Consider the following 27,697-nt stretch of genomic DNA (forward strand, 5'->3'; position numbering starts at 1 on the left):
GTGTGTGTACACCCAATAGTTCTATTTTGGTCAATCCTTTGAAGTTGTTCAAGCTTTTTCAAGGAAAAATACAAAAAATACCCTTTTTAATTTTTCATGAGCTCTCCACATTTTCTGCAGAAATTGCTCACAAGTCTGTTTACATTCAGACCTGCTGGAAATGCATATACACAATAGCTATGACTGAATATCCAGCTGAAAAAGTAAATCCCCAAACAAATTGTCTTTGAAACGGTGTTGGGAACTACATTAAGCATTAAGTTGAAATCAATTCAGTCTTTTTCAAATTATGACTGTTCAAAGTTCTTCGAGAGAAAAGCTCAAGGGTTTTCAGTTGCATTTTCTTTTCCTACCCCAAAGTAGTTCCAAAGCTCAGTGCTGTGAAGTGCTTTTCTGTCACTAAAACTTGCAATGGGCTAAGGAGTCCTACAAAACTTCACCAGGATGAAGAAATCTGAAATAATATGAACATGTTGTCTTCTGTCTGAGAGTAAGACTTAAAGAACTAAGTAGTTCTTTAAGTTTGCATTTCAACTGCTGAAATCTGCCTTTTCAAATTCCATATCCAAGATATATCTACATATGTAGATATAAATATACTGGAATCTTGCAGTGAAGACTGAATATGTTTTTTTAAAAGATTACTGTAACTTCCAGTGCAAGTTATGGGTTTCCTGTATGGATTGATGGATGAAATTTTTAACTTGTTTCATGCCAAAATTGTACTGTATGAAAAAATACAATTGTTCCAGGCCTGCATCAATGTGCTGTTCCACAGGGCACTATTCTGATGCTCAAAATCATCAGGAAGATTTAATCACTGTGGCCCAAAATTTCCATTTTGACTGTCAACCAACATAGTTTCAGAGCTATCTCCCTGATCACATTTCTGATAGTTAGATCATTTGGCAGCACTGACTTTGCTGCATTTTCTGAGGCCATCTAATTCAGATTTCATGCACAGCAAACAGAAATTAAAGGAAATTCATAGTAAGAGAAAGAAAATGGTACTTCTGTGTTCACTGTACCTGCAGTAAGACAGTACCCCCAGGGATTGTGAGCTGTAAACAGTACTTAGGGGCATTCTCCCAGGAGAGCAGTTGAACATCTTCAATAGCACTGTAGGAAATGGAGTTTTCCATGTACCCAGTTGGCTGCAAGAAAACAGAGAGGGAAAAAAAACTTTACTTAGTCATAAGAAGTTGCATAATTTCAAAGTAACAACAACACTATCAGAATTACTCTTGGTGTTGAAAGTATTTGCAAAACATCTGATTGGAAAGCAAAATTCTTACACAGGCTGCTTAACAAAGAGAGCCAGCCAGCCATCTTCATCCAACTTGATTAAGTGTTAAGATCACCCACTTAAAACCAAAACTAGGCAAGTCCTAGGTGCCTCAGATGTAAAAATGTCACACTTAATTTGATTCTGGACCCTAAATTAACAAAACCTAATCTTGAGTTGAACTCAAGATTAAGCTATTACAGGGTCTGGCCATGCATGTGCTATCAACCTACAAAGCAGCATCTCAACCATAGAGGCAGAAGAGAAGTGTAATTTTAGGGTAGTTTTTATTCCATGCATTCCTGTTCTCCTCCCTGGCTGCAAGGTTGATCAGGCACATAATCAGAATTTAGACAGCTACATTTGACAAGAACCATTTGACAGTGGTTCTTGGGACTCTAAAAATTCAGCCCTCAGCTTTTAGGTTCAAGCAAAAGCAGAGGAACCAACTTACTCATCTCACCCTATACATAAGTATTGGTTTCATGCACAGACTGCTGATGCCCAGTTTAAAGTGAAAGTCCCAATTAACACATAAATAACTACCTGTACTTGGCAATTACATGTACAACATAAATTGACAGCAGCAGGTTAAGAAACCAAGTTAAACACAAAACTCCTTATTAGTATCCCTGTAATTCTTAGGCATTACAGAAGTACAATTACCACTGAGATAAGCTGAAGTATAAACGGATATACACAAGCACACATAAAATTATGTCCTAAACATATGTAAATACACAGAGATATAGCTGTGTAACTATCAAGTATGAGTACAGACTCTGTACTTTATGCAAGCCTTTACGTTGTTTAAGTAATCTGAATATTTAGCAGAGGTCCTCACAGACGTCATTTATTTTGCTTTGCTACAGCATAAGCAAACTGAGCAGTATTGTCATGGCAGAGAAACAATTTTCAGACAAAAATGCAGATTAATCCCACCAGGTGGATAAAACCTTGTCTTGCAAGAGAACAGAGCTCATTACATTCATGAATTATTTTCTCACTATTACTGGTTTATATATATCTTAAACTTCTCAAACTTACTCCCACTGTGCCCAATGTATATGTTATTTTTAACTGACAGTCTTGAAATAAAGAAGGCAAGGGAGAAACCACATCTATTTCAGGGTCAAACAGGGCAAAGTCTTTAAATCACAACACACGATTCCTGGGGGCGAGTGTGAAAGAAGCAAATTACATTTGGAACCTCTCTGCTTCTTATTGGTAAAACTTTCCTCCATAAGCTAAGTAGGTGGTGCATCTGGAAATTGTACTTTGAAGTTATACACTCCATGTATTTTCATAAGGCCATAAAAGTCATCTTCCAAAATGCAATGATGGTCCTGTCGCCCACCTTTGCTGCGACAAAAATCAGTTGCCTTTTCAGCAAGAAAAACCCAGCAAGCCTGAACTTTAACACATTTTTTTTATTGGATAACATTTGTTGCTGCAGAGTTCATTTTACACTGGCCCTCACTGAAAAGAAATTTTGCTGTCTCTTTAACGAAAACCTTGTTATGCAGGAAGTATGATAAACTTCTGCTTATTCATTTACCCACAATATTGTTCTACACTAGTGATTGGAATCCCAGTGGCTTAATGCTGATACTGTATGTCATGTGTTGCCTACTGGAGAGTAATTATCTCATTCTCACAGGAAGCCAAAGGCCCAAGATCCTTTGGTAATCAGCATTACAACACTCATGGAAAAATATGAAGACAGCCAGCATAAAATCTAGCATGCTCGGGAGGCAAAGTTACCAAAAACATGCTCTGAAAGAAAGAAGGGAGAAAACCAGGACCTGCAGATGCAAATAGAAAATGAAATTAATCAAAGTGATTTAAATTTCTCTCTTAAGGTGCTGACTGCCCTTAATACCCCCTATTGACTTCAAAGTGGATTTGAAGGCTTCTCAAAGAATCTATACCTTAAAAGCATTTTCTATACCTTAAAAAATCAATTGAAAAAGCTTTAATAGCAACTGATCACAGCTCTATTTCTTGCAGGCATCACTTCTTCTCATAGGACAGTCCTGTTTGTCAAGGAGAATGGAGGAACACAGAGCCCTGCAGTCTGCAAAGGGTGAGACTACCTACACACCCCCAGAAGCTGCATCCTCACCCCCAGGTGACTCCAAATCAAATTAGAACAACACTGAAGAACAGAGATGTGGATTCAAAGATTTGAAAATACCTAAAAATGAGACCAGCCCTCAGCAGGCCACCACGAAGCCTTTGGAATCAACCCAACTCTTCAGCACCATTCCCACCTCCATCCACCCATTTTACCTCTGCCCATACAAATCTTTGGCTGGGGCATCAGGCAGCTCAGGAAACCCATCCTGCTTTTGCCAGATTATTGTTGAGTTCCTTCAGCCCCTTTTTGAACATAAATCAGAAGCCAGTATGTTAACATAATTCAGGGAGCAGCACATCATGGGAAAGGGAGTCAGCAACGAGGACCTGAATATTGCAGTCTAATTATTGGTATGAGACAGTCTAAAACCACAGCATCTCTGAGCAGCAATATATCAAGCTCAGTTGAAAATGTCTCCATTTATGAAAATAATGATTATTATTTTATAGTTGTCATTTCTGAAAGGAGATTTATATTTCTTGGCAAAGCCTGAAATTTATCAAAGAAGGAAGATAATGCACATCTCTCATTCACTTTAAAAAAATAATCCCAAGCTGGGAAACTTTGGACAGAGAATCTACAAATGCCAACTTGAAGAGATTTACAACTACTCCTCGCTGCTTGCTGTTGAACAAGTTCTGAAAAACTGTAAGAGACTCACAAATTAAAATTAAATTCATTACAACAACAAAAACCCTAAGTCAAGGACACATTTTCCTCTTCACATTAGCCTTTAGCCTCCTAACAAAACACACAACAGCTCCACTGGGAAATCAGGTTTTAACCTCAGTGAGAATTTTGCCTTTTTTCCATTCCATAAAGATTTATTAATCATACAGCTTTGAAAAAACTTTCTACCAGAATAGTCACACATCAAAACCTACTACAAATCAAATCTTAAGGGAATCCAGTGCTCCCCAAACTGGAAGAACATGTAGGCTCACAGATAAGGCTTTCTCTTAGCATTTCTGGGAAAAGTCAGCAGCAGGAGGCTACTCAATAATGCAAAAATCTGCCCACTTGTTTCCATGGGAAATTCTAAAAGGGAAAGAAAAAACATGACGTCCATTGTTAATATGAGGCTTGTATGCACTTAATCATATAATAATGTACAAATTCTTCAGCTGTGTATTTTCCAAATAAAGCATCTAGAAAAGATGAATTCTACAAACAGAGATGCTCGTTTGCATTACAATATATTTAGACTGACAACTCCCACAAACACCATAACAATGAAGAATGGTTTTCCCAATTAAATACTCCAGATGGTGGGGAAAACAGGGCTATTCCAGACCCTTGTTCTTCCACTGTCAGGTGCTTATTTCTTCTCTCTTAGCTGCTCTTAAGAATGAGCCATGCTGCTCATGCCCAGCATGATGAGTATAGTGTTTTACATCCAAGTTTTCCATACCCAAGTAAGATTCAGGCCTGCTGAATAACATGTAGGAAGAGTTGATTGCTCTCAAAACTTTGATGGGGGTGGAGACTATTCAGTTGGCACACTGAAGGGTAATGGACTCTGAAATTACTGAATACAATGGGTGATTTGAAATAAATCTCTCTTAGGAGACATCCTTGGCTCCAGAGTAGCCCCTGCAAATGTAGCTATTTCAGATAAGGGCAATTAACATCTTTGTTCATTAACAATATAACCTATCAGAAGACATTTATCAAGTTAAGCAATTAGTAGTAATACTCCATAATATGCAGTGCTATTTGTCCCACTCTTGATATGGAAGAATTTACTGCCATGCTCACTTGTCATAATGACTTGAAATAGTTTAAAGGCAATGTTAATCTAACAGAGATTAATGTGATAAGAAAACAGACAGAAACACTGACAGCAGAGAGACACACAACTGCCCCAAAGCTGCATGAAGGAATTTCAGAGCTTCTTAGGAAAAACATTCTCATCTAATCCATCACACTTCCCAGAACCCTGGTCTGCTCATCATCACCATCCCCTTCCCACTCCTCCCATTACGTAGGAGGTTTCATGAATTGGACCACAAGAGGAGACCTCACTTGCTCAGAGCATCAGGAGCAGGACAACATTGGGTGAAAAGGTGCTTAAACCTATGGGAAAGGGACCTCTTGGTGCAGTGAAACAAAATCATTTCTGCCCAGAGCTGTTCTGCCCTTAAGTTTCTCCAAGTTTGGTAGCAATGCTTGGTGGGGTTCTGTTTGTTTGCTTTTGAAGCTTTTTGATACATGGAGGCAACTTTGGACATGGTGGCCCAAATCTTCAGTGAGGCTCTACCCATTCATAACCATCTGAAATCCAGAGTGTTCTAGTGCAAAACTACAGAAAAAATAGAGGACTTTCCCTATATTTATTTATGTGTGGGCGACTGTGGTATAAACATCCATGTGTGTATAAATGTACACACATACACCTGTCCTTCTTTACAGCTACACAAAGATAAAAGACCATAGAAATATATCCCATATTCATCTACAGAAAAACACAGCAACAACTGTCATATGCTTAGTGTTAAACACCCCAACTTCAGTAAGTGACACAATTTATTTAAGAAAGGTCAGATCCTCAGTTGAACTGATCATCAAAAAGACTTCAGTGGAGCTTCACTGATGTGTATCAGCTGGGAATCTACTCAGAAATTCAGGAATTCAACCAAATCTGGCTTTGCAGCAAAATGTGCATAAGTCTCTTTCTTTCCTCTAAGTACTTAAAAACTGGGACTTGAGGCTGGTGCATTAACTAACCTCAGAAAATTAATAAAAACTGAGAGCTGTCATTAAGAAACAGATTACCCCAGCCCATGCAGAAAAAAAACCCCTTCCAACCTGCAGCAAGACTGGAGTATCAGTTTTGTGGAGCTATTGAAAATGGAGAGGCCAAAACTTTTCATCATAGAGCTGGGAAGAAAAAAAATGGTGTCAACATAAAGACCTACAAACCCTGTGGAATCAGTGCACCAGACACCAGCAGAAGAAAGAACTTCAAGTTAATCCAAACTTCAAATGAAAGAAGCTCAAAGCACAGAACAGCATCAATTCCCACCAATTCCAGGACATGCCTCCCAGGGAGGAAATAAGAGGATAACCTTGATGAGACAGGGAGGTTCTTCATCCACCTTCCTTGAAATTCAGAAAGGAAGGGACACCACAAGCCAAAATCCAGCAGGTACCTCCTCACAGAAGCAGGAGTAGCAGGGACTGACTTTAGAAGATTACACACACACACAAACTTCTGTATAACAATTCCTAGAGGAACCTTGGAGAATCCGTAACCTCTGCCCAGAACATGAAACACCTAAAGAGAGCTGCTAAACAGCTCTTTGCTGGCTCACCATAGCAACAGTGATGTGACAGAGACAAAACTGTATCCACAAACTGTTCTTGAGTCAAGGCTGCTCCCTGTTTTCAGTTCTCTTTCAATAAATCAGTCATGCAACATGCCATGAAATGTATCAGATGCTGAGAAAGCAAAAAAGGTTGGGTGTAGTGAGTTCAGACCAAGCCAGACACAATGTATGCTGTACTAAAATGCCACCTTTAATGACTATTTTAACCAGAGTTAAAACAGAGCTGTAAATATAAGATCATCAGCTGATTTCAAATATAAAATGGCCACCTGGAAAACAATCAGCCTGTTAATAACTGGGAAAGTGATGTGTTCAGTTGTGCTTTTCAGAACTGGTTTAGGTCATTGCAATAGCATGTTTCTGTTGCACATTCCCCTGCACTTGCAGTGGTTTTTACTTCTGGTTTACAGCTCTCCAGAGGTCTGTTGTTCATTATCTCTAGGAGGTCAAGAAAAGGTAAAGAAGGAAACCACATCTGTTATCAGCAGGGGCACATCCGCAGCACAAGGATCTGCACCTCCCATGGAAATGTTTTGGGTTTTACAAACCAAAAAGGCTGAAGGCAGCTGAGAGGGAAGCAACACATTCACTTCTGTCATAGTGTGTATGAAGTCAAACCTGGAAGGTGATACAAGTATAAAACCATGAATTGATAAGAAGCTGAGCTATCCAGGATCCTGTGTCACAAAATGCCTCTGACTCTGCAATACTGAAACTTCTCAAAATCTTCTTAATGTGCATCCCAGGTCATCTCTTACTACAATTTATTTGCAAAGTCTAGGAATTAAACTGTTGCAAAACTAGACATAGCATAAATATTCAATATATTAAGTTCTTCATTTAAACAAGCATTCTGTAATACTACTTATTAAGTCTATGTCTTTTACCTTTGGAGCCATGGAACCATTTGACATTGCAACAGTCAAATGGTTTCCATTAACAATTTCTTCCTCTTCTTTTTAATTCACTCTTTAACCCTGCAATTTCCAGGATGCCATTTCTCAATCTGATGAACATGTACAGGACAGGGAGGGCAGTAACACAACTATGATTAAGAATCCCCAACAGGGATTGCTCTACTTTGATCCTTTTTTGGAGAAAAGATGAGCAAGTCTTGAGTTCTCAGTAAAATATTAATACAGCTCTCTGCTGTATGTATTAATGGTGTAGATAGGTGAAAGGACATGAGACAGAGCCTTCAAAAAGCTACAGATACTCTGTAAAATGGTAGCCTCCCTAAACCATCACTCTTATCAGGTAAAAAACCTCAGGGACCTCCTGAGGAGGAGTCACAGCCATGTGGAATCACCATCCACCATGGGAGGAGGTGAAAAAAAAGTGCCAGTGATTAAAAGTGCCAGTGTTTTTTTCCACATGTCTTACCTTCAACCATAATTTGGATGTTTTTACATAATATTAAGTGAGATCCAGCTCTCTTGTGTCCAGCAGTGATTTCCTCTTGGTCTTCCCTGACACTAATGGGAAGTCCTTCTCTTCAGCAGGAAGTCTTCTGCAAAATTGTGCTTGCACACACCCATGGCCTCCTCCTCCTCCTCTTCCTCCACTGTTGGTCTTCCTCATTGTTTTATGACTGACTTGACTGTTTGTACTGGAAGGGAGTGTTGCTATTTAAATACAGCCTGACTGAAGTATGTGTGATACCTCCATGGAAAGGAGATGCTGAGGGAATGGAGAAGGAGAGGGCAACTGCAGTGAAATATCAGAGTAAATATTTGAGGAAAGAGTCAGTTGACTGGTAAATGCATAATGGAGAGAGTGGTTGTTAGAACCCAAATTATTTCCATAGGTTCCCTTGATATGCAGAAAGATACAGTGAAGTGTTCTCAAAGTGACTCTTTTTCTTTGATTTAAAAAAAAAGAGTGAAATATTTAGCTAAAATCATAAAGGCATTTTCCTCACAGAGAATGAAGTGCTAGGAAACTCACATACTAGCAAACTTTGTGCTTCAATAATAAAACATTTATTAGCCTAGCAGGTTATTTTTCAAGATAGCTAAATAAGAGTGTCATTATCATCATCATCTCAGCAGACACACTTTGAAAAGCAGAACAAAGAAACACTAAACCAGGTGCTGTGAAACTGGCAAACCCCTTTATCTGGGAGGCTCCTGAAAGGCTGGAGAAGAATTCCGAGGAATTGCAATAGTCCCTCCAGGGATAATGAGCTATGTGTCCCCAAAGAGATGCATTTCCAGAGAAGCCTTGTTTATCACACACTAATGGATCATAGGCTCTCTCTCACACAGTTTTTTTGAAAACTAAACCATCAGTGGTGTTTTCTATTCCAACTGGATGATTCAGCCCTCACTTCTTTCCTCTAAATCCTCTGAAACAGGGCTCAAAGAAGCAGAGGAACATGCATTTCCTTCCTCATACTGTTTCAGGAGACCAGGCTCACCCAACACAACACAGACCATACAGATGTGTCTCTAGGTGATGTAGGTTTGGAAAATACAACTATTCACCCAGCCAGGAGCTGGTGATGCACATCTGAAGGTGAGAAGCAACACAAGTGCTTCACACACAGGGGGAAAAATCAGTTCTGGATTTCCTCTACATATTTACTTGGCCTAAAAAAAATCCAGCCTTTCAGACAAGCCAGACCTTCAGGTAATGTCAGCACAATGGCTGCAGGTTTCACTCCAAACCTTGGCAATTACTTTTGGTTTTCAAGCTCAATTACATTGTCAAGTCAGCTTTCCTGTGCATAATTCTGCAGAAACATCCTTGCCCTAGGTCAAGATTATTAATTTACTATCTCTAAAGGAAATAACTCACTACTGCAAAGCCCTAAATATTGCAGACACAACTCTGTAGACTGAATTTTCCACTCAGGGAGGCAAAGATGAGAGAAGGATTCCATTTCAGAGCTTTGACCTCAACAACCAAAGAGTTCTTACTTTTAGTTCAAGAAGTTTCTGCCAAAAGAAATCTGAATGCTCTTCAGCAAGCTGTTTGCCCAAAGTTAAGCTAGCCACAGATTCTTTTAAGAGTAAGCTATCAGAAAGCCAATACTACCCAAGTACATAAACATTTAATAGCAGATCCAAATCCAAACCATGAGAGCCTTACATCTACCACTGTGTGTTATGAGCTGGACATCAAAGACTGATGAAAACGTGAGCTGTTTCCCCTCTATAGCATTTTGGTTTTAGCAGAATACAAAAGATTCCAAATGAGGTATGTTTGAACTCTATACCTGAATCCACATCATGGCTTTCGCCCACTTCTGCTTGTATCAGCTTTGCCCAAGGCAGGAATGGAAAAAAGTATAACCATTCCTGCCCTCCTCTATGAAATTAAAGCCACAAATCTCACCACATCACTGTGTGACACCACAGCAGCACAGAACCCTAACAGTGACCCAGGAAAAGTCCTGTTCCCTCTATCCCACCAGCCAGGCCCCTCCAGCCAAGGGCAGAGGATTCCTAAAGTACAATCAGATTTCTCATCATTCAGTTTCTTAACATTTTATTTGATAAACTACTCAACTCTCACCAGACATGGCTGATCAAAAGGCATATATGAATTTACTGTTAATATCAGCTTTCTTCCTTCTAATTGCTTTGGCTACATGTTCCTACAGCATTAACAGAATCTCATGGCACTATTATGCTTGTAACTATGGAGAAAAATCTGGTTTCTCAGAAAAACAAACAGAGCAGAATTAGTAGGAAGGGTTGGGCATCAAGAATGTAACAGCTTCAATTTCCTACTTACATCTTCCCAGATAACATTTGAAGAAGAATGCTTAATATAGAGATTGTTTATCAATCATTTCCCCAGAAACAAAGAAACAGGTTAAATATAAAGCATCTCAAAATAAGACAAAACATCCACATTAGCCACTGAAAAAGGCCCAGGTGATCAGCAAGCTTCAACTAGACATTATCAAGGCATTTTAGGGAAGTATTGTTATTATTGGAAAGGAAATACAAAGCTTGCATAATAAAGTAACCTCTGCCTTTTTCTCTACCTTGCATCCTGCTGAGAAAGACCTTTCTGCTGCTTCTAAAAAATATCTAATTTAAATATATTTAATATCTTTGAAGTCCAAAACAGAATCTGTTCTTGTTTTCTGCAACAAATTACCAGCTCCTACTGGAACTGAACAAAACAGAAACCAAAACCACGTTCAACACTGTAAACACTGTGGCAGATTATTTCCAAATACTCCAATGTTTTGCAAGGTTTTGCATCACCAAACCCAACTCAGAAGAGAAAAGAACTGAGGAATGTGCCTCTCTGCTTCAGATTTAATTTAGAACCCTAACCTAAAATCCCGTTCTTTGCAAAATATATTAAAAAAAAAAAAAATCAGACTCAGCTGCAAAGCACTGATAGGGAGTTTCAGTTTGACCCACAGCCCAGCAGCTCCACAGCCACTTTTAATGGTTTTCTGCCAATACCTCTCTCAAAGTACAGATCAAAGGCTCTACTGTACATTCAGACACATTCCCGTGATGCAAAGATTGGGCATGAAGAAAGCATCAGACTTTCAAAGGTGCAACTGTCTGTAAGTGTATCTTCTGCACATCAGAGCATTATGAGCTCAGCCACAAACACCAGTGCCAGACAAACCACACCTCTGAAATTCTTGTCTCCTATTTTCTTTTTTATCTCATCTCAGCACACTGTCTCTACACGCCCAGTTACAAGGAAGATGTATCAAGTCATCACTCCCTCTATTCTTTTATATTTTTTTAATTAATATTTTCATCAATATTTTCAAATTACTTTCCAGGATATCCTTCACTCAGGAGCTGGAAACACAATGTTCCAGCCTGCTGCTGTGAGCCCTGCAAGAGGCAGCGATGCAGCAGCAATGCCTCAGTGGCAGCAGATGTGCTGTAGATGAATTCTAGGAGCACTCCCTAAAACACATCCTGCACATGTAATCCTGGCAGTAATCTAGCACTAGATTAAATACACTGTTGTCAGTCTAGAAGTATTATATCTGACTTTAAATATACAGTGCAGATGCAGGCAGGACTCATCAACACTGAGCACTGTCCTCAGGATGCTGAATACAAACCTTGGTGCTTTCAAGAACAAAGGCCACAGCATGAAGCACCAAATTGGTTATTTCAGTAGCTGCACTAGGCTTTACTCATATGAAGAAAGAGACCTGTCCTTCAGAAACTAAAAGCACTTTGAGCAAAGTCATTAAGGAAACTGTTGGTCCATTTCACTGAGAAGTCGAGATCCAGCTGATGGATTTTGAGACAAGCAACTGGTGGCTGCACCAACCTTCATCACATGGAGAAAGAACTGAGATTCAACCCCTCAACTTGTCATTCATTTATTCCCTCACACTTTCATGAACAGAATGAAAAGCCAGTGAACTGCAAATTACAACTCAATGCAAACCTCCCTGGATGAGGCTTCGCAGACGTCAGAGAAGACAATCACAATGTTTCTTCTCAGGCGTTAAAAACTACGGTGCTTGACTAATGCTGTGCCCCTTCTGTTCCCCTGGCAGGAAAAAAATCAGACCAGGACAAAGCAGAATAGCAACTGTATTGTCCTTCTTGAGAACTAAGTACCACAGTTTCTCAACACTGCCACCAAGAACACACTGAGCTATTGACAAGGCCTGGTATGAGGACTGCCCATCAGCCTCCCCAGACACAAAAGCATAAATGGCCATGTCAGACCATTAAAATGTTGGATGAGAAGAGCTGAAGATGACGCTTTCACTGCCAAAAAAATAAGCTAAACAAAAAAAAAAAAAAAAAGAAAAAAAATCAACAACAAAAAACCCCAATATAAATAACCAAACAAAAAAAGCATGTTCAAGGCACACACACAAATCATACATTTCTCTAGCCATTGCAGGATGAATTTGACTTTGTTGGGCCTTCTAACAGCATTCAAACTTGTATCCTGATGCAGTTCACAGCTGCTGAAGGTCTAGGGGAAAAAATAAAACCCACAGTGACAGAAGATTTATGGATTTTTTTCCCTAATAATCTGCATTACAGAACAATTGTTCTCCACAACACCTAATTAAAATGCCTTTGAAATGACAATTCTACAGGAATTTTGGGTGTAAGTTAACAGACCATTCCCAGAGATGACTCCAGACACTACCCAAATCAGAGATGATCAGCAGTTCCTATGCCATTATACTTCAAGTTTATACTCCTTGACATCTTAGTCATCTCAAAAAAAAAAAAAAAAAAAAAAAAAAAAAATTTAATCAATTAATGTCATTTATTAATATGCACTGAAATTATCTGGAGACAGAAATCAGCAGTTCAACCATCAGCACAGCTTTGAGAAGACTGAGACTGAACCACACTGAGGACGGAGATGACTCAGGTGATGTTCCTTGTGACTAATCAGTGGCTGACACTTCTGTCTTGAGATGTAACCAGGTTTAATGCTCTGCATAAAGGAGAGCATCAAAGGTGTGAATTCAGACTACAGACATAATTCAAGAGGACATAAAACATGTCCATCTGAGTTATGTAAATATGGAAGTAGAGTAAATCTAGTATAACCACATGCAACTGTATTGTGGAAAAGAAGACATACACACTCCTACATCTAGGAGTGCTCTACGAATATCATTTTGGACTCAGTGATCTCAGATCCAACCGTGATTATTCTGTGATTTAAACCATATGGTAAAGCTGAACATTTAATAAGATGAGATGAGTTTTCATTTTCCCAGTTACAATGAGCAAACAAGTAAAATGCAGGAAAATCCAGCCACCGGTGAAGCAGATACTAAGACCCAAAAATCACCTGCCCTGGTTTCTGTGCTATGTTCCAGAATTTCACTGTGTTGCCAGAACCAAGCCCTGATAGATCAACTGCCCAGAAAACAGACATTCATGTGCCAGAAGCTGCACTTCTGATCCAACTTGTTCATCTGGCCAGACTTGTGCACATCCAGCAAATTTCCAGTGCTACCCAGGTACAGATTCCTCTGTGGTTGTGTTTTGATCCCAGCAGAAAAATCTCATAGAATGTTGGATCTCAAAGTTTTGAGATCAAGGAGGCTTTAGCAGAATTTAAACTGGGGTTTAAAGAACTGTCAAACAGCAGCAGACATGCAGTCATCTCTCACAGTGTTAACAGAAGTCCTGTCCTCTCCCTGGAACCCAGATTCACTGAAGTACCCAAGACAAAACTGACTCCATGGTAAAGAAAATATACAATGTTATAAACCCCCTCCATAACTTTTAAAAAAATCCCATGCTGTTCTTTTTTTTCTAGCAACACGGAATTCCAGCAGATGGAATGGCCAATTTGAAATCCAGTGGGACTGCACAACACTGCACTTTATAACCCATACATCAGTCCTGTTCCAAGAAAACTGAAGTGTAAACCACCACATGGTGAAAAGGAGCAGAATTTAAAATAGTCCCTTGCTAGATGCTTTAATCCTCTTCTGTTAAAACACTGTGTTTGCATTATGCTATATAACAAATTATGTGTCTGCAGGATGAGGCTCTGTTTTCAATTATGAGCTAATTATTTCAATACTACAAAACACAAAATCCCAGTCATCTTTCCTCCTCCATTCAACTTCTTTATAAATTATTCTCAAAGAGCAAATGAAATTCCTCATTCCAGTTGTATTCCAACATGATCAAGACTTAATCCTTCCAGCTCAGAACCTGTAACACTCTTTCATTTTAGGGACTATTAGAAATAAAAGGATGCCAATATTTTACCTGGCATTCAAGCAAGCCTTTGAAGTTTGATGTCTACAGTGTCAAAAGACAAGTAACTACAGAACTTAATTTGTGCAAATGAACATTGTTTAAAAATCAGCAAAGAAAATTTCAGCAACACCCAGTCAGGATCTGAGCTCCCTGAATGTACTCCAGTAAACACTTCCACTTCTAACCAGAATGTGCCTGTATACAAGGGTGAGCTCAAGATACTGACCTTAAATACACAGAAAGAGAGTTTAACATTCACTCTCTACATGCTTAAAAAGAACAAGGTATAAAGCACAGCATACTTTTCAGATTTCACTATCCATTTCTGGGCAGTCTTTCTGAATGCTGACTTCTTCAACTCCAGCTTGCTGTGCTTGGCAATCCTTTTTGTGTCTTTTGCAACACCGCACACACACAAATGGCCTGTGGTTTCATGCTTTGATTCCCATTTAAAACTAACACTTAAAACAGTGGCTTTATTTTTGTTAAATAAATGCTTTTTTGTCTGAAAAAAAAAAATATCTATTTTCCTTATTCAACATGAAGGGAAAATGAATCTGCACAACTGACACCAATCAGTGTGCTGTGCTCCGCAAAAGCAATGAGAGCAGGTAGCATAATGGTGATTTTTGGACTGTAAGCTCTGATGACACATTTTCTTTTCAAGACTCTGAACTGCAAAGAGAAAGCTTAGGTGAAGGATACATAACACCAGAAGTATGTTCCATCCAGCCCCAGAGGCAAGCCCCCTATGTTTTACGTGCCCCACCAAGTCCCCAGGCTCTAGCAGCATCAGCTCCTCACACCAACAAAGCAGCCAGTGGAAGGAGATTTTGTCATTTACTGCTCCCTATCAGTGTTGTCATGTGTGACATGTTCTGAAGACTTTTTTGCAGTGACATGGTTTGCCTTCCCACCAAAGATTATGAAACCACTTTCAACTGTAGAGCTTCCTCCCTCAGATGGGTTCTTCCAGGAGCAGCGAGGGGAGAGCTGAAAACTCTGCAGCCTGCACTCCCCGAGTGCTTCAGCAATGTCAGCACTTGGACTTTCTGCTCCCTATTCCCTGAGAAAGCAGAGATAAATCTGCAGAGATCAAACCCTCAGGTTTGATGTTCAAAGCAGCCTGATCTTTGGCCAGCCATGCAAATAAGATGAAGGCTGCCCTTGCTTGCAGCAAGCTGTGCTGCCTGACCAGGGCTCAGCAAGGGTTACTCCAGCAAGCCCAGTGTTAGTCAATGGACCCCAGAGTGCTGCTGTCATCTCACAAACATCTGCAGCTAAACATGGCCCAGGGGGAGAGGCAGATCCTTCACACAACCAAAACTGAAAAATCTGAAGCTTTTTCACAGCATGACAACAGAGTTGATCAGCTTTTAAGTTTGATCAGTAAGCTACTGCATTTCTGGCAGTTTTACCATGGCTTCCAGCAATCTGCCGTGCTGATTTTAACAGGTTGCTTTGACCTTTAAGGCTCTTGAGGGTTTGTAGGTTTCATTTGCCTTCCTGTAGGCCATGCCTTAAGACTGCATCATCAGCTACCCACAGACCTTCTTGCTTAGCTCATTTTGACACAGAATCTGCCGTCTTCCTTCTTTTATTCTCAGCTAAAGGAAACCAAGCAAGTGAAATAGAAAAAATAAACAATCCAAACCCATCTACTGTCACAGCAAGATAGCCATTGTATTTTGTGTAAAATAATGAAAAAGGAAGAGCCCCAAATTTCAAGAATCTGTCAAAATAAAATCTCCCACATAAAATGTCTTTATCACAAAACAGCTGAGCTTAAGTTTGTTTTCCGAAACTGAATAAATTAACTTGGCAAAATTAAGGACAGCACCACTCCTAACATGGCACCATACAAGCCTACACTACCTGACAGTTTTACAAAGCAACCACCCAGCCTGTGGGTTCCACATCCTTAGGCACAACCCCAAGCTTCTCAGCTAACATTGCCCACTGAATAGCAAAGACAACATTTCCTTAAAAAAAATTACAGTTCTCCAGAAGAGAGTAGTACACTGTCAGAGCACAGCCTGGATACTGAAGCACAGATACCACCAATATCCTGAACATAGGGCTCACACACACATTTTGGATACTGCTGATATTCCTGCAGGCCACTTAGAACTTTAAGCCAGCAAACAGAACCTTTTGTTTCAACCAAGTAGCCAACAGAGTAAAGTGCAAGTCAATTCAAATAATGCTAACATTTCATTTAACAGCAATCAGTACATAAATTGTAATTTTTGTGTTTTGATGATGCACAGGCTACTCTGTCCTTGGACCAAAGAAGAGGCACATCCCAACCACCACAGGCCCAGCAGCATTGGCTGTGGCAGCACCACACAGCGAGGGCACAAGTGATGTTTCAGTGTGAATTACATAAAGTGGTGAAGAAACAAGGGAGAAACATACCCCCTAGGAGAGGGGACAGCATTTGCATTCCTGCTCTGGCTCTGAAAGCTCTTGTTAGGAAGGCAACACTGGGGCTTTGCAAAGTGACAGCTGGCTATCAATGAACAGAAGGGAAGTCACGTCATTCAGCATCAAAATCTCTTTGTCTGTCCCACTTAATTGCTTTGTGCTAAAATCTTGGAACAGAGCAAACACAAAGCCACCACACGTTTGCCTCTGTAGGAAAGAGACTGGTGAGAACCACAGCAGTGCTTGGCATGGACTGTCAGTGATGAGCAGAACCAAAGCCAAAGATAAAACTGGGTTAGGAGTGTTAAAGCACCTCTGACCTTGCATGCTGTCCCCAGAGAGCGAGGGATGGGATGTGTAGTAGTGGGAGATACACTGTTTATACTCCAGCTCTGTAGATAAACAGAAAGATTTGATTGTGGAAGCAGATAAACAAACATCTTTCATCAGGACTAAAACAGCTACATTTCACAGCAATGTGCAACTGACACTGATTCCTATCAGAAAGTCCTCTCTTGGTTTCAATTTCAGAAAAAAAATCAGCTTACACACAGCAAAACAGCATTGCATCTAAAAATCACTCTCCACTTAGACAAGCAAAGCCTTGGCTAACCATATGTTGGATTATTTACCTACATCACATATCAATATGTCAGTGAAACCACGATTTCAGCAGCCACTTTGTGAAAAAAGGGAGCAGAAAATTAAATGCAATTACTCCCGTTGTTCCTTTACTATCCCACTGCCAAATCTTGATAGAATAGGAGGTATTAAAAAAAAAATGCAATGGAAAATACACACCTAACTTAGATGCAACAGGAACCTGCAGAACCACGAGCTATAGCAAAAATTGAGAAGCTTTGGTGGAAACTACATGTATTTATTCAGTTAGGAGAAGAAATACCAGACAGATCTGCCACAAAAAGATGGGCATGCAATTACACAGCACGTAGCATTAGGGTACATAAGTAGTCACTAATAGTGGGCACTTGTGAAAAGATTGAGTGCTATTTTGTCACTGGGACTCAAGACCTTGCTTCCCCTTGGGGTTTTGTCACTGCCTGGCTGGATATTCACTTTGCTTCTCTGTGCCACAGGTTCCTCATCTTCTAATATGACGGAATTTTCTTTGTAAGGCACTTGCAGATCCACAGATGAAAGGCACAGCAGCAGAACTAGGTCAGACAATGCTGATGTATACAATTATCTCTGCAATTTACGTGGCTGGAAAGTGTAATTAAAACTTTAGATCACTTCTCTCCAAGGCTCAAAATAAAGACAGGGTGGTCTTGATTCCAAAAAGTAAGACACACATTTGCACTCTGGTTTTGCAGAGGACAAACCTAGGGATTAACTAGCAGCTGTGTCATTTCCTATGACCTATCTATTACTTTACCAAAACCTTTTCTAAATAAAAAAATAACAACAACAACAACAAAAGAACCCAACACCACACACACCAACACAAACTTCCTGTACTCTAACCACAGAATGAGCAAGCACAGTTACTCTTCCAGAGATCCTCTGAGTAGCTGTACTATTGCACAAGCTGCTGCATCCAACACCCAAAACCCAACTTGTCAATTTCTTCCAGTGCTACCTCCCTGGACATCTAAAAATATGGCTGCACATACCAGTTAGATTGGGCCAAATGGTTTCTCTTAAAAGAGGTACACAAGGGACTGGCTTTAGAGTGGCATGCAGTGATAAAGCAACATACACATTTCTTCCTTTTTCTTCATACAAAATCCCACAGGTTTCCCTGATTTCAATTACAAGTAGACACAGCATAAAACCACCATCACAGTTGGCAGCAGCTGGCTCCTTTTCAAAGAGCAGCTGTGGTGAAGCCCAGAAATGACTGGCACGGGATCTCTTAGAGGTGGTCTCACCACAAGGGCAGAGCCCTGCAAGGAGACTTTTTTCCAGCCCTCTGCCCTCACTGCACACAGATGACATCATTTGGCAAAGCTGCCTGCAAATCCTCTCCACCAGCAGGAATTCCAGCCATAGGAACATACCAGCCACTCATAACCAAAATTATCAGGCTCCATCTCCAACGCAGCAGCCAACGCTGCCTTTGAAGTGGAAACTGAAGCCCAAGGCTTTTTCCCCTGTGGGGAGGGTGCAGATAAACAGAGGCAGCCTTGGTTTCCTGGAAGAGGAGACAGGAGCAAGGGAAGAAATGAATGGCTGAGCAGCTCGGATGCTTGGTCCGGCGCAGCCCTTGGTCTCTACCCCTGCACCTTTGCACAGAGGGAGCTGGGATGTTTACAAAGGATTCCTGTTGCTTGCTGGAGGTATGAAGAAACTGGCAGCTTCTTCTGCTCAGGAAGTGACCAAGAAATGCAGAAGCAACTGCTGCTTCCCCCACGCTTCTCTAGAAGAGATGGTCCCCTCATCATCTGTTCCTTGTCCCCGGCTCCCAGAATTGCAGAGGGACAACACAAAACAAATGGAGCACAGATTGATGTTACCACTTTGATTTTTTCAAAGTGGGTCTTAGCACTGGCTGGCATGGTCCAAACTATGTTTCTAGAGAGCAATTTAAAAGTAAATTTAAAAGTCAATCTCAGTGAATCCTCCCAGAAGTTATTAATTTTAGTAGGCTCAAATTTATTAGGACGTGTGGGGGAATGGGGAAAAATTGTGAAGCAATCCATACAGAGCTCTTTACTTGTCTGTTATAGAGACAAAACCATAGGTAAGACCATTTTTCAGGCTAGCAATATGGTAAAAACGTAGGAAAATGGACACAGATAATTGCTTAATCTTTCCTACTTCTCAAAGAATTAATGCCTGTCTGGATGATCTCCAATTGCATTAAGATGGCACACACAAAATGAAAATGCTATGCAGAAGTCTCTCTAGGAGCCCTAAGTGTTAAGGGTTTTTTCTCCTCTATCTCAAATATGTCAGCTGTTACTCAAATTATTGGTTAAATGGCAGCAGAAGACAATTTAAGTTAAAAAAAAGCAGCATAACCACAAGGGAATTTATTTTATGATTTGCAACGAGGTGCAAATCCTGCCAACCACTTAAAAGAATCAGAGCAAACTTAATTTCCCCTCACTGTAAGGACAGAGAGTACATAAATGCAGAACAAACAGAAAAAGGTCTGTCTCACTTCTGACCCAGCCAAACTTCCCTGGTAGCAGCTCTGATGAGTATCACCCCTACTTTTTTGACTGGAAAACAAAGGCACTGAACAGTCATCTCTTCTTAAACAACAAATCAATAAGGCTGAAAGGATGCTTTGCCCACAGGTGACAAAGATGCTGCAAGAACTTTTTCCAAAACTTTTCCCCAGACAACAGCCCAAATGATGAGTGCCATTTGGGATCAAGTGGCCCATGAAGAAGTGCTCAGGACTACTGGAGGTTGTTGCATCTGCCAGCCCATGTGTGTCACAGGTATCTTTAACTATATAAGTGCTCCCTCACATTATGTGGAGGGAATTGAATCATATCTTTTGTAGCCAGTGTTCCACAAAATACACAACTGTGTAAGACTGCACTCCCTTCTTTTCCCCTCCCTTTTTCAACACCATTAAATTCTAAAGAACATTAAACTAAAAGGAAGATGACAGAACAAGACTTTCCTCAAAGGCCTGGCACTGGGAAAATGAAAAATATCCTGTTAGAGATGCAGTTGTATACACCAGCTGCACAAACCACCACTGAAATCCTCCATTCCTGCATTTGGCATCTGTCAGAGAGCAAAATAGGGAAGATAAAAGAGCAGAGTCCTTAAAGGACAGAGCACTCTCCCAATGCTGTTTATGGCCTGCCCCTTGTTATAATGTTTATTTGTGTTGGTATACTTAGATAGGTTTTAAATGCAAATCCTCCACTCCTCATGTCAATCTTTCATGGAGTCCACTGCTTACATCTGTTAGTATTTATACAAGGAACAACAACAAAAAATTTGCAGCTCTTGCAAACATGGGTAACCAACACATTATCCTGTGTGTGCCTGTGGTGCACTTAAACATTCCTTGTGGAGGAGATGAAAAGCACCAGGCTGCAATCTGAAAGCCCCACTCAAGAGCAGCTGCTTTGAGGAGCTCGAACATCTACAACTCCCTGCTGTCCCACGGGAGCTCAACATCTTCCATCCATGTGCTGGAGCCTGTGGTGCAGCCCAGGAGTCAGCAGGCAAAAAAAGCAGCACTCTGCTTCCTCTGCAGCCAAATGACTGCTCCCTCTCTTTTCATTTCTCCTTCTGACTCAGGACAGAGGGACACGGTGATCTGCTGCCATTTACACCAGGGACTGGCTGACCTGGATGGAGCTGCAGTGCCAGGACACTATTATCAGGGAAGTTTGTAGGGACATTGCAATCACACCCTGATTAACTACCTAAGAAAGCCACCTGATGTTATAAATGTTGATTTTAATTCAAGGAAAAAGATACACGAAAGAGGGCTTCTTGCATTCATTCAAATCCTCACAGCAGCGTCTACACTCACGGCTCCTCTAGGACTCTGCTAGACCTTTCCTTTTGTACCAAAAAGACAAATCTGCAAAGAAAAACTACAAAACTGGGAAAGGACCAGCACCAGAGCCTAGAGCTACAACAAGGAACCAACCCTGCCCATTCACACACACATCTGAACTAGCAGACTGGATGGTGCACACCACAAGGATGGGGTGCTTCCCCACCACCCAATTCTGATCCACAAAGATCAGCCACCAACAGGCTATCCCAGAGAAATCTTGTCTGAGGAGTTTAAAGAAAAAAAAGAGAGGCAGAAACCCCTCCTCCTCCACAGGTGGCCAGGAAACCTGAGCCAGAAAGGCAGAGGTGGGCAGGCAAGCAGAACTGAAAGGCAGAACTCCTGCACCAGGGCTGGTTGCTGAGGAACACGGGCATCATTCATAAATGTGGCTGTTTCAACAAAGGGCCTCAAAAGTGTGGTTACTGTATATTTACACAGTTGCTTTATCTACTGTAGCTAACATGGCATGTTTGCTTCTTTTTTTAAAAGTACAAAGTACCCACTGGCAGAAGCACCACAGTGAAGACAAATTAAATTCATCAATAGACTCACTAAGAAGGAGTCTTTATCACCTCACCTATGAAAACAGGCACAGCAGTGTGTGTGGAGCAGAGGTCTGCAGGTCAATGGCCAAATCCCACTGGCTGTCCTCAGAAATTACCCCTTTCCCCCAGAAAATATCCAGGCCTGAAACATGGATGATACCCTTCTACATCTAGCTCTACATTTTTGGGATGTTTCTATTATGAATCGCTGTCGTCCTTTAGAGGTCAGTGTGAAGAGGAGAGAAATTATGTGAAGGTCAGCACTGCCTGTCAGCAAACAAAGGAAGAGAGACCCACCCCAGGAGGCTGAGACATGTATTAGGGTTCCCACTTGCTCACAGCTGCTGCCTCTAAAAAAAAAATCAATTGCTGCGTGATTGGAAATGGCTGCATGCCTGGTCTGAGGGTTGGTTGGTAAATGCACAGCATGGGTGTTGCTTCCTGCCCAAGTTGTTGTAAAAGTTGTTGATTGGAGATTATTTTTGTTGTTGTCCTTGCTGTCAGCCTCCAGCAAAAAGTTAACTAAGTTTTCTGTGCAAAAGATAAATGAGTTCAAATTCCATGTGTCAGAAATCCCAGTAGGAACTGCAAGGCGTTGACAGAGAATCAAATGAGCAACGAGTGTGATAGACAGATCAGAGATCTCAGGACAAGAAATTTCTAGGCCTGCAATTAACCAAAACCTCATCAAAACACCCAAATAAAATGTGGTCAGTAAAACTACTGTTAGCCTGTAAAAGAAGAAAAAAAGAGGGCAAGAGGGGAGTAGATCGTGTACGCATGTGATGAATAAAGAAGACACCTCAAGGTAATCAGCAAGTTAAATTGATTACCTTGTTCATTCAACCTTCTAAAACAAAGATTGAAAACTCAAACAGAAATCAGAAAGACTCATTTGTATTTAATGCACAGAACCGTGCTTCACACTCTGATCTATCAAATACTTGAGATATGACCAAGCTTCTTGCAATCAAACATTTTTGGAATTTCCCACTAATTCTTTATGACTAGACATTCACACTCATTTCAGCCAAAAAGCCATCTAAGAAACAAACTCCTGAAATCCCCATCACAACCAGCCGAAGTAGATACATAAGCTCCTCTGAAAATGGTTCACAAATACTTTAACCCAGTCACTCAGCACTGGAGTCACCCAACCAGTCCCTCACTTCCAGGGCTTATCTTCCAGCATATCAGTTTCCCCTCAATTAAACTGGGCTATTAAAACTTCACTGTAAAAGGAGCTATTCGTTAGTTTTTTTACATCCTTGGATGAAAATACCCAAAAGAGATGTGAAGATTTGCACTCACAACCAAAGCAGAAATGAACATAAGCAATGATGGCACAAGTGCACCCAGCATGGGACATTCTCCCTCCTCCCACCTCTCTGGATGCTCCAGTGCTCCCTGTTCAGAGGATGGCAGCTGTTAGCAGAACAATTAAGAAAATGAGACTACAAGACTATTTACACCAAGAATATAAGATGAGGCCTCAACAAGCAATTTTCTCTCCTACATACAAGTACTTATACATCCACCCTAAAGACTGTGAAGATGAAGAGAGGATCTTCAGCACCATTTGCATCCTTACAGTCATAAAAGCACAGATCACTCTAAGACAAATATCATTAGAAATCACTAGATGTTCAAGTTCTATTTGTAATTACTATTTACACACTAAACAGTAAAATGATGGCAGTCTCCACCCAACTCCTCTGTTGTTAACGCATTTCATAATAAAGGGCACACACCCCAGGTGTGTGTGAAACGGTGGATAATTCTTCCCAAATTTATTTCTAATGTACTTCATCCAAAGTCAATGTTCAGAACTGGATAAAGTGGAAATGGTATAAATATGGACGTTGTTTTGAATAAAGAAAAGTATGACTGGACAGTTATGTGAAAATATTAAATAAATACAGTTTTTTAAAAAACACCTCATGACAATTTGTTGTACTTGAAAGGACTGAATTCAGTATGTTCCAAACTATCATAAAAGCCTTTCTTACTTCCATGCCAAATGTAATCAACCATCAAATTTGCTGGAAAAGATGCTTTCTTCTAAAATGCTAAGACTTTCTTATAACGACCAACAAAAATTACAATCACCAAATTTCCTTACAAACTTGGCAGTCACAGAGAACACCACACATTTCTGGTCATGCCCTTCGATCTTCTCTGCTCTTTTTGCTTGGTACTCTGCAGACTGTTCACATCAGCATAAGCTGGACTCAAACATAATCCATAAATTAAACCAGAGATAGCATTCCACAAAGAAAGAGTATCTTGTTTATGTGCAACCTTTGTGCAAATCCAAATCTTCCCATATGTGGGAAGACCCAGGATGCTGAACTCATCTCCGCCTGCCCTGACCTGGTTAATGGCATGTGACATGAAGAAAGTGGAGCAGGAGGAAAGGACTGGACTGAAAGTGATGCAGAGAGCTATTCTGAACAGAGCTGATGGAGGAGTTTAATAGTCCCAGAACATGAGTTTGCTGGGAGATCTATTACGCAGGTTGTGACCTTCATCAGCTCAGACTTTTATCAAAAGCCATTTGATGAGAATGTCAGAATGCCACACCACATTGCAGCATTCACATCAAGTCCGTTTGCTTTGTTTCTCTCACTCTGCCAAAAACCAAAACAATTCAGTGCTGAAAAGACTGTGAATATGTCCAATAGTTCAGCAGATACTGGAATACACAAAACGAATTCTCTGCTCGTATTTCAAGGGAATGGTTCCCAGGAGGTGAATGAAACATATGTCTTACTGTGTCAAAAAAGACTGAAGTTTGTTTATAGGGTCAAAGACAGTAAAATACTCCCTGCCCAAGCAGATCTTCACTACTGTGCTTAGGCCATGGGTGGTCGCCCAGAATCTGATTTGTCTTGTCTACCTGCAGTAATTAACAACTCTTCTCTGCTCCTTTTGGGTTTCCTCTGGGTCATCAGAGAGCCCTACCCAGTTCCTGGCAGCTGATGCTGGCACTGAAAGCAAAAAATACAGATGCCAATTTCTCAGCTCAGTGAAAGACAGTGGCAGTGAAGCCAGAGAAATTGAGCTGTCTCTCTTTGAACGTTCCCGTGTGAAGTCACCTTCCACCACAGGGCTGTTGCCACCAGGCAAACCATTTCACCTTATCAGAGCACTTTCAGAAAATAAGTCCCCACCATGTCACTTCATCACAGAGCCAGCCTAGGGACAGATCCACCACACACTGTCTTTTCACAGAACTGCAGATATTTATACTGGCTGATGAAGAATATGGGCTAGCTCAGGGCCCAAACTCCATAAATATCTGCAAATCCTTCCGCACTGGCTGAGACAACCACCTGAGGAAAGGCATTAAAAAAAATCTGCTACTCAACGTGCTTTCACTGGCCCACCATTTCTTTACTTATTTATGGTTAAAACTTCCAAATCTTTGCATGGTACATGGCACCAGGCTTGGAAAGGCAGTAGAGAGTCCATCTTAGCAAGTCAGAGAGCTCAAGTTTGATATATTTGTGTCAGACTTGCATATTAAGAGAAACTTGGCTGGTCTCAGTGTAGGTACTTCACCGTGGAGTTTGCAACAAATGAGCAGTTTCCAAACAATGAACAGTGGAGATGAAGTTAGCTCTGTAACTAGAAACACTTTCCTCTTTTGAAAAAGAGATCTAACTAGTTAGCAGCTCCCAGCAATACCCTTGTTAAGAAAATCCACGACTTTAAAACAAAAAGTTTTAGCTTTTTAGCTAAAAGGCTGGTACAACATGCCAGCTCGTCTTGGGTATTGTTTGGGGTATTTTAGGATGAACATACAACTTGTGCTATGATTTGCAGCTACAGAGGCTGGTACAATCTGCTTTTCTCCTCTGCAGTCCAGAGAGGAATCCTTAACCTGATCTGAGCTCAGGGAGACATTTCCTGGGATACCAGGTCATCGACTCACCTTTACATTTTACTTTCACAATTCGAGGCCTGATGAAACAGCAAGCCTGAAAACCAATCAACAAGGTAATCCTCTCTAATTGCAGTCTTGCTTCCAAAACATATATTACCTGATGAAAGAAGAAAAAGAAAAAAAAAAAAAAAAAAGAAAAAAAAAAAAGAAAGGAACATGCACACACAGATTGCACCACACCTTTCCCAGCAGCATGGAGACATTCAGTTTAATGTACCTGGCATTTCAACTTGCAACTGAAGAGCTATGCCTCTCTGGAGCAGACTGGTAGGTGGTTTGCCAGGTACCACATCCCTCATTGTGATTTGGGTCCCAATGGCAAAAGGCTGAGGAAGTGACAGAGCAAGGAGTATAAACCCCCTGCTTCAGTTTTCAGTCATCCCTAGATGACTTGGGTTTTTTGTTTGGGTTTTTAATTTTTGGGGTTTTTTCCTAAGGGAGAATTCAAGCAATGTTTTAGTTCTAAAAATTCACAGTAATAAAACCACAGTTATCACAAAACTCTGGTTAATCTATAATCTTTACAGAAACAGCATGGCAAGAACATAGACCTATACTGAAGTTCATAAGGTTGAACCTGTCCTAGCACAGCTGAACTGGGTGGATGCTACGTAGCCAAAGCTCTGATTTTGCTATAAACTAAGCACCAAAATTCAATGAGCTGATCAAATCAGTTTTATTTTTTAAGAGCCTTTGGTGTTTGGAAAACCAATGTGATAGAGCCACTTTATAGCTTACGTGAGCCAGCACAACATAAAATAAACCTCTGGTGAGAAGCCAGCCTTGAAGTTCTTTATTTAACCCACAATCAGTGACAATGGATTATTTCTCTTGGGCAGAGCTGTGAGCTAACCCTTTCCCTCCTTCTGCATCCCATTTTTCCTTTACCATTTCCCCCTCAACTGGGGAAGCTCAACCATTTGCATTGCTGGAAGGTAAATAGGATCAGGGAACTGATCCAGGCCAAAAATAATCCCTCTTCCTTTTTTTTCAGCACTGATTACTTTCTTGACCTCACTCACCAGGCTGCCTGTAAACAGCTGGACCACCCAAGCAAAGGATGGTGTGGGGGTGGGAATGACCAGCCTGAGGAGCTGCAGCCTTGGACAGAGACAACCTTTCAGCTGACAGATTTTGTCAGTGCACCCATGGCCTTTTCCAGCAGCTGAGAAACACCTCATTGCTATCACAGCACCATCCTCTAAGAGACAAAGCAACCCCCTAGATTCACACATTTCCTTTTCTCAGACTCAATCCTGCTTCACTTGTAAACTTGATCTCATTTCTGTACATAGATTTATATTATAGAGTATTTGTTCCTACTTAGCATCTATTTTTCTATGCAGCACTTGATTTGACTTGATTTTCAAGCATTTGATTTGGCTTCACAGGACATACTCAGCTGGTTAGCCAGAGCTGAAGAGTTGTGACCTGCAGCATCCATCCTTGCACTGTGTTAAGAACAACATGAGCTATTTTCTCCTGAGCACAGATTTAGAGAAGAATGAACAACCAAATCCATATCCAAATCCATAAAATCCCTCCCTGCAAGTCTCACTGGGTTAGTCAAACACAGTTCAAACCTGGAGCAGGGTGGTGAGATTCAAGAGCCAGCTTTAAACTGCTGCTGGTGCAGATCATTGCAAAAGTGAAAATACCTGAGGAATCTTAAGACCATATCTGCCCACTGTTTTAGGTACCAAGCAGGTACCTGTGTGCAGAACAGACACACTGAGCCACTCAGACACTTCCAGTTGTAGCAAAGGAAAATGTTCTCCTTAGGCTGCTGATGCTTATCTCTGTCTGAACCAAAAACACAGT

General features: G+C 40.8%; 1 protein-coding gene across 3 annotated transcripts in view; it reads right to left on the reverse strand.

Moving 5' to 3' along the window:
- CMIP (c-Maf inducing protein) overlaps positions 1–27,697 on the reverse strand; it is a 128,762-nt gene that overhangs the window by 60,662 nt on the left and 40,403 nt on the right. For 2 of the 3 annotated variants that reach the window (XM_071756640.1, XM_071756638.1), the window contains one exon: positions 1,029–1,154. In XM_071756640.1, the coding sequence (XP_071612741.1) occupies positions 1,029–1,154 (126 nt within the window). Of the gene's footprint in view, positions 1–1,028; positions 1,155–17,201; positions 17,274–27,697 lie in introns of all 3 variants that reach the window. The other variant, XM_071756639.1, reaches the window with a different exon arrangement.

This window comes from Heliangelus exortis, chromosome 13, assembly GCF_036169615.1.
Source record: "Heliangelus exortis chromosome 13, bHelExo1.hap1, whole genome shotgun sequence".
NCBI classification, from domain to species: domain Eukaryota; kingdom Metazoa; phylum Chordata; class Aves; order Apodiformes; family Trochilidae; genus Heliangelus; species Heliangelus exortis.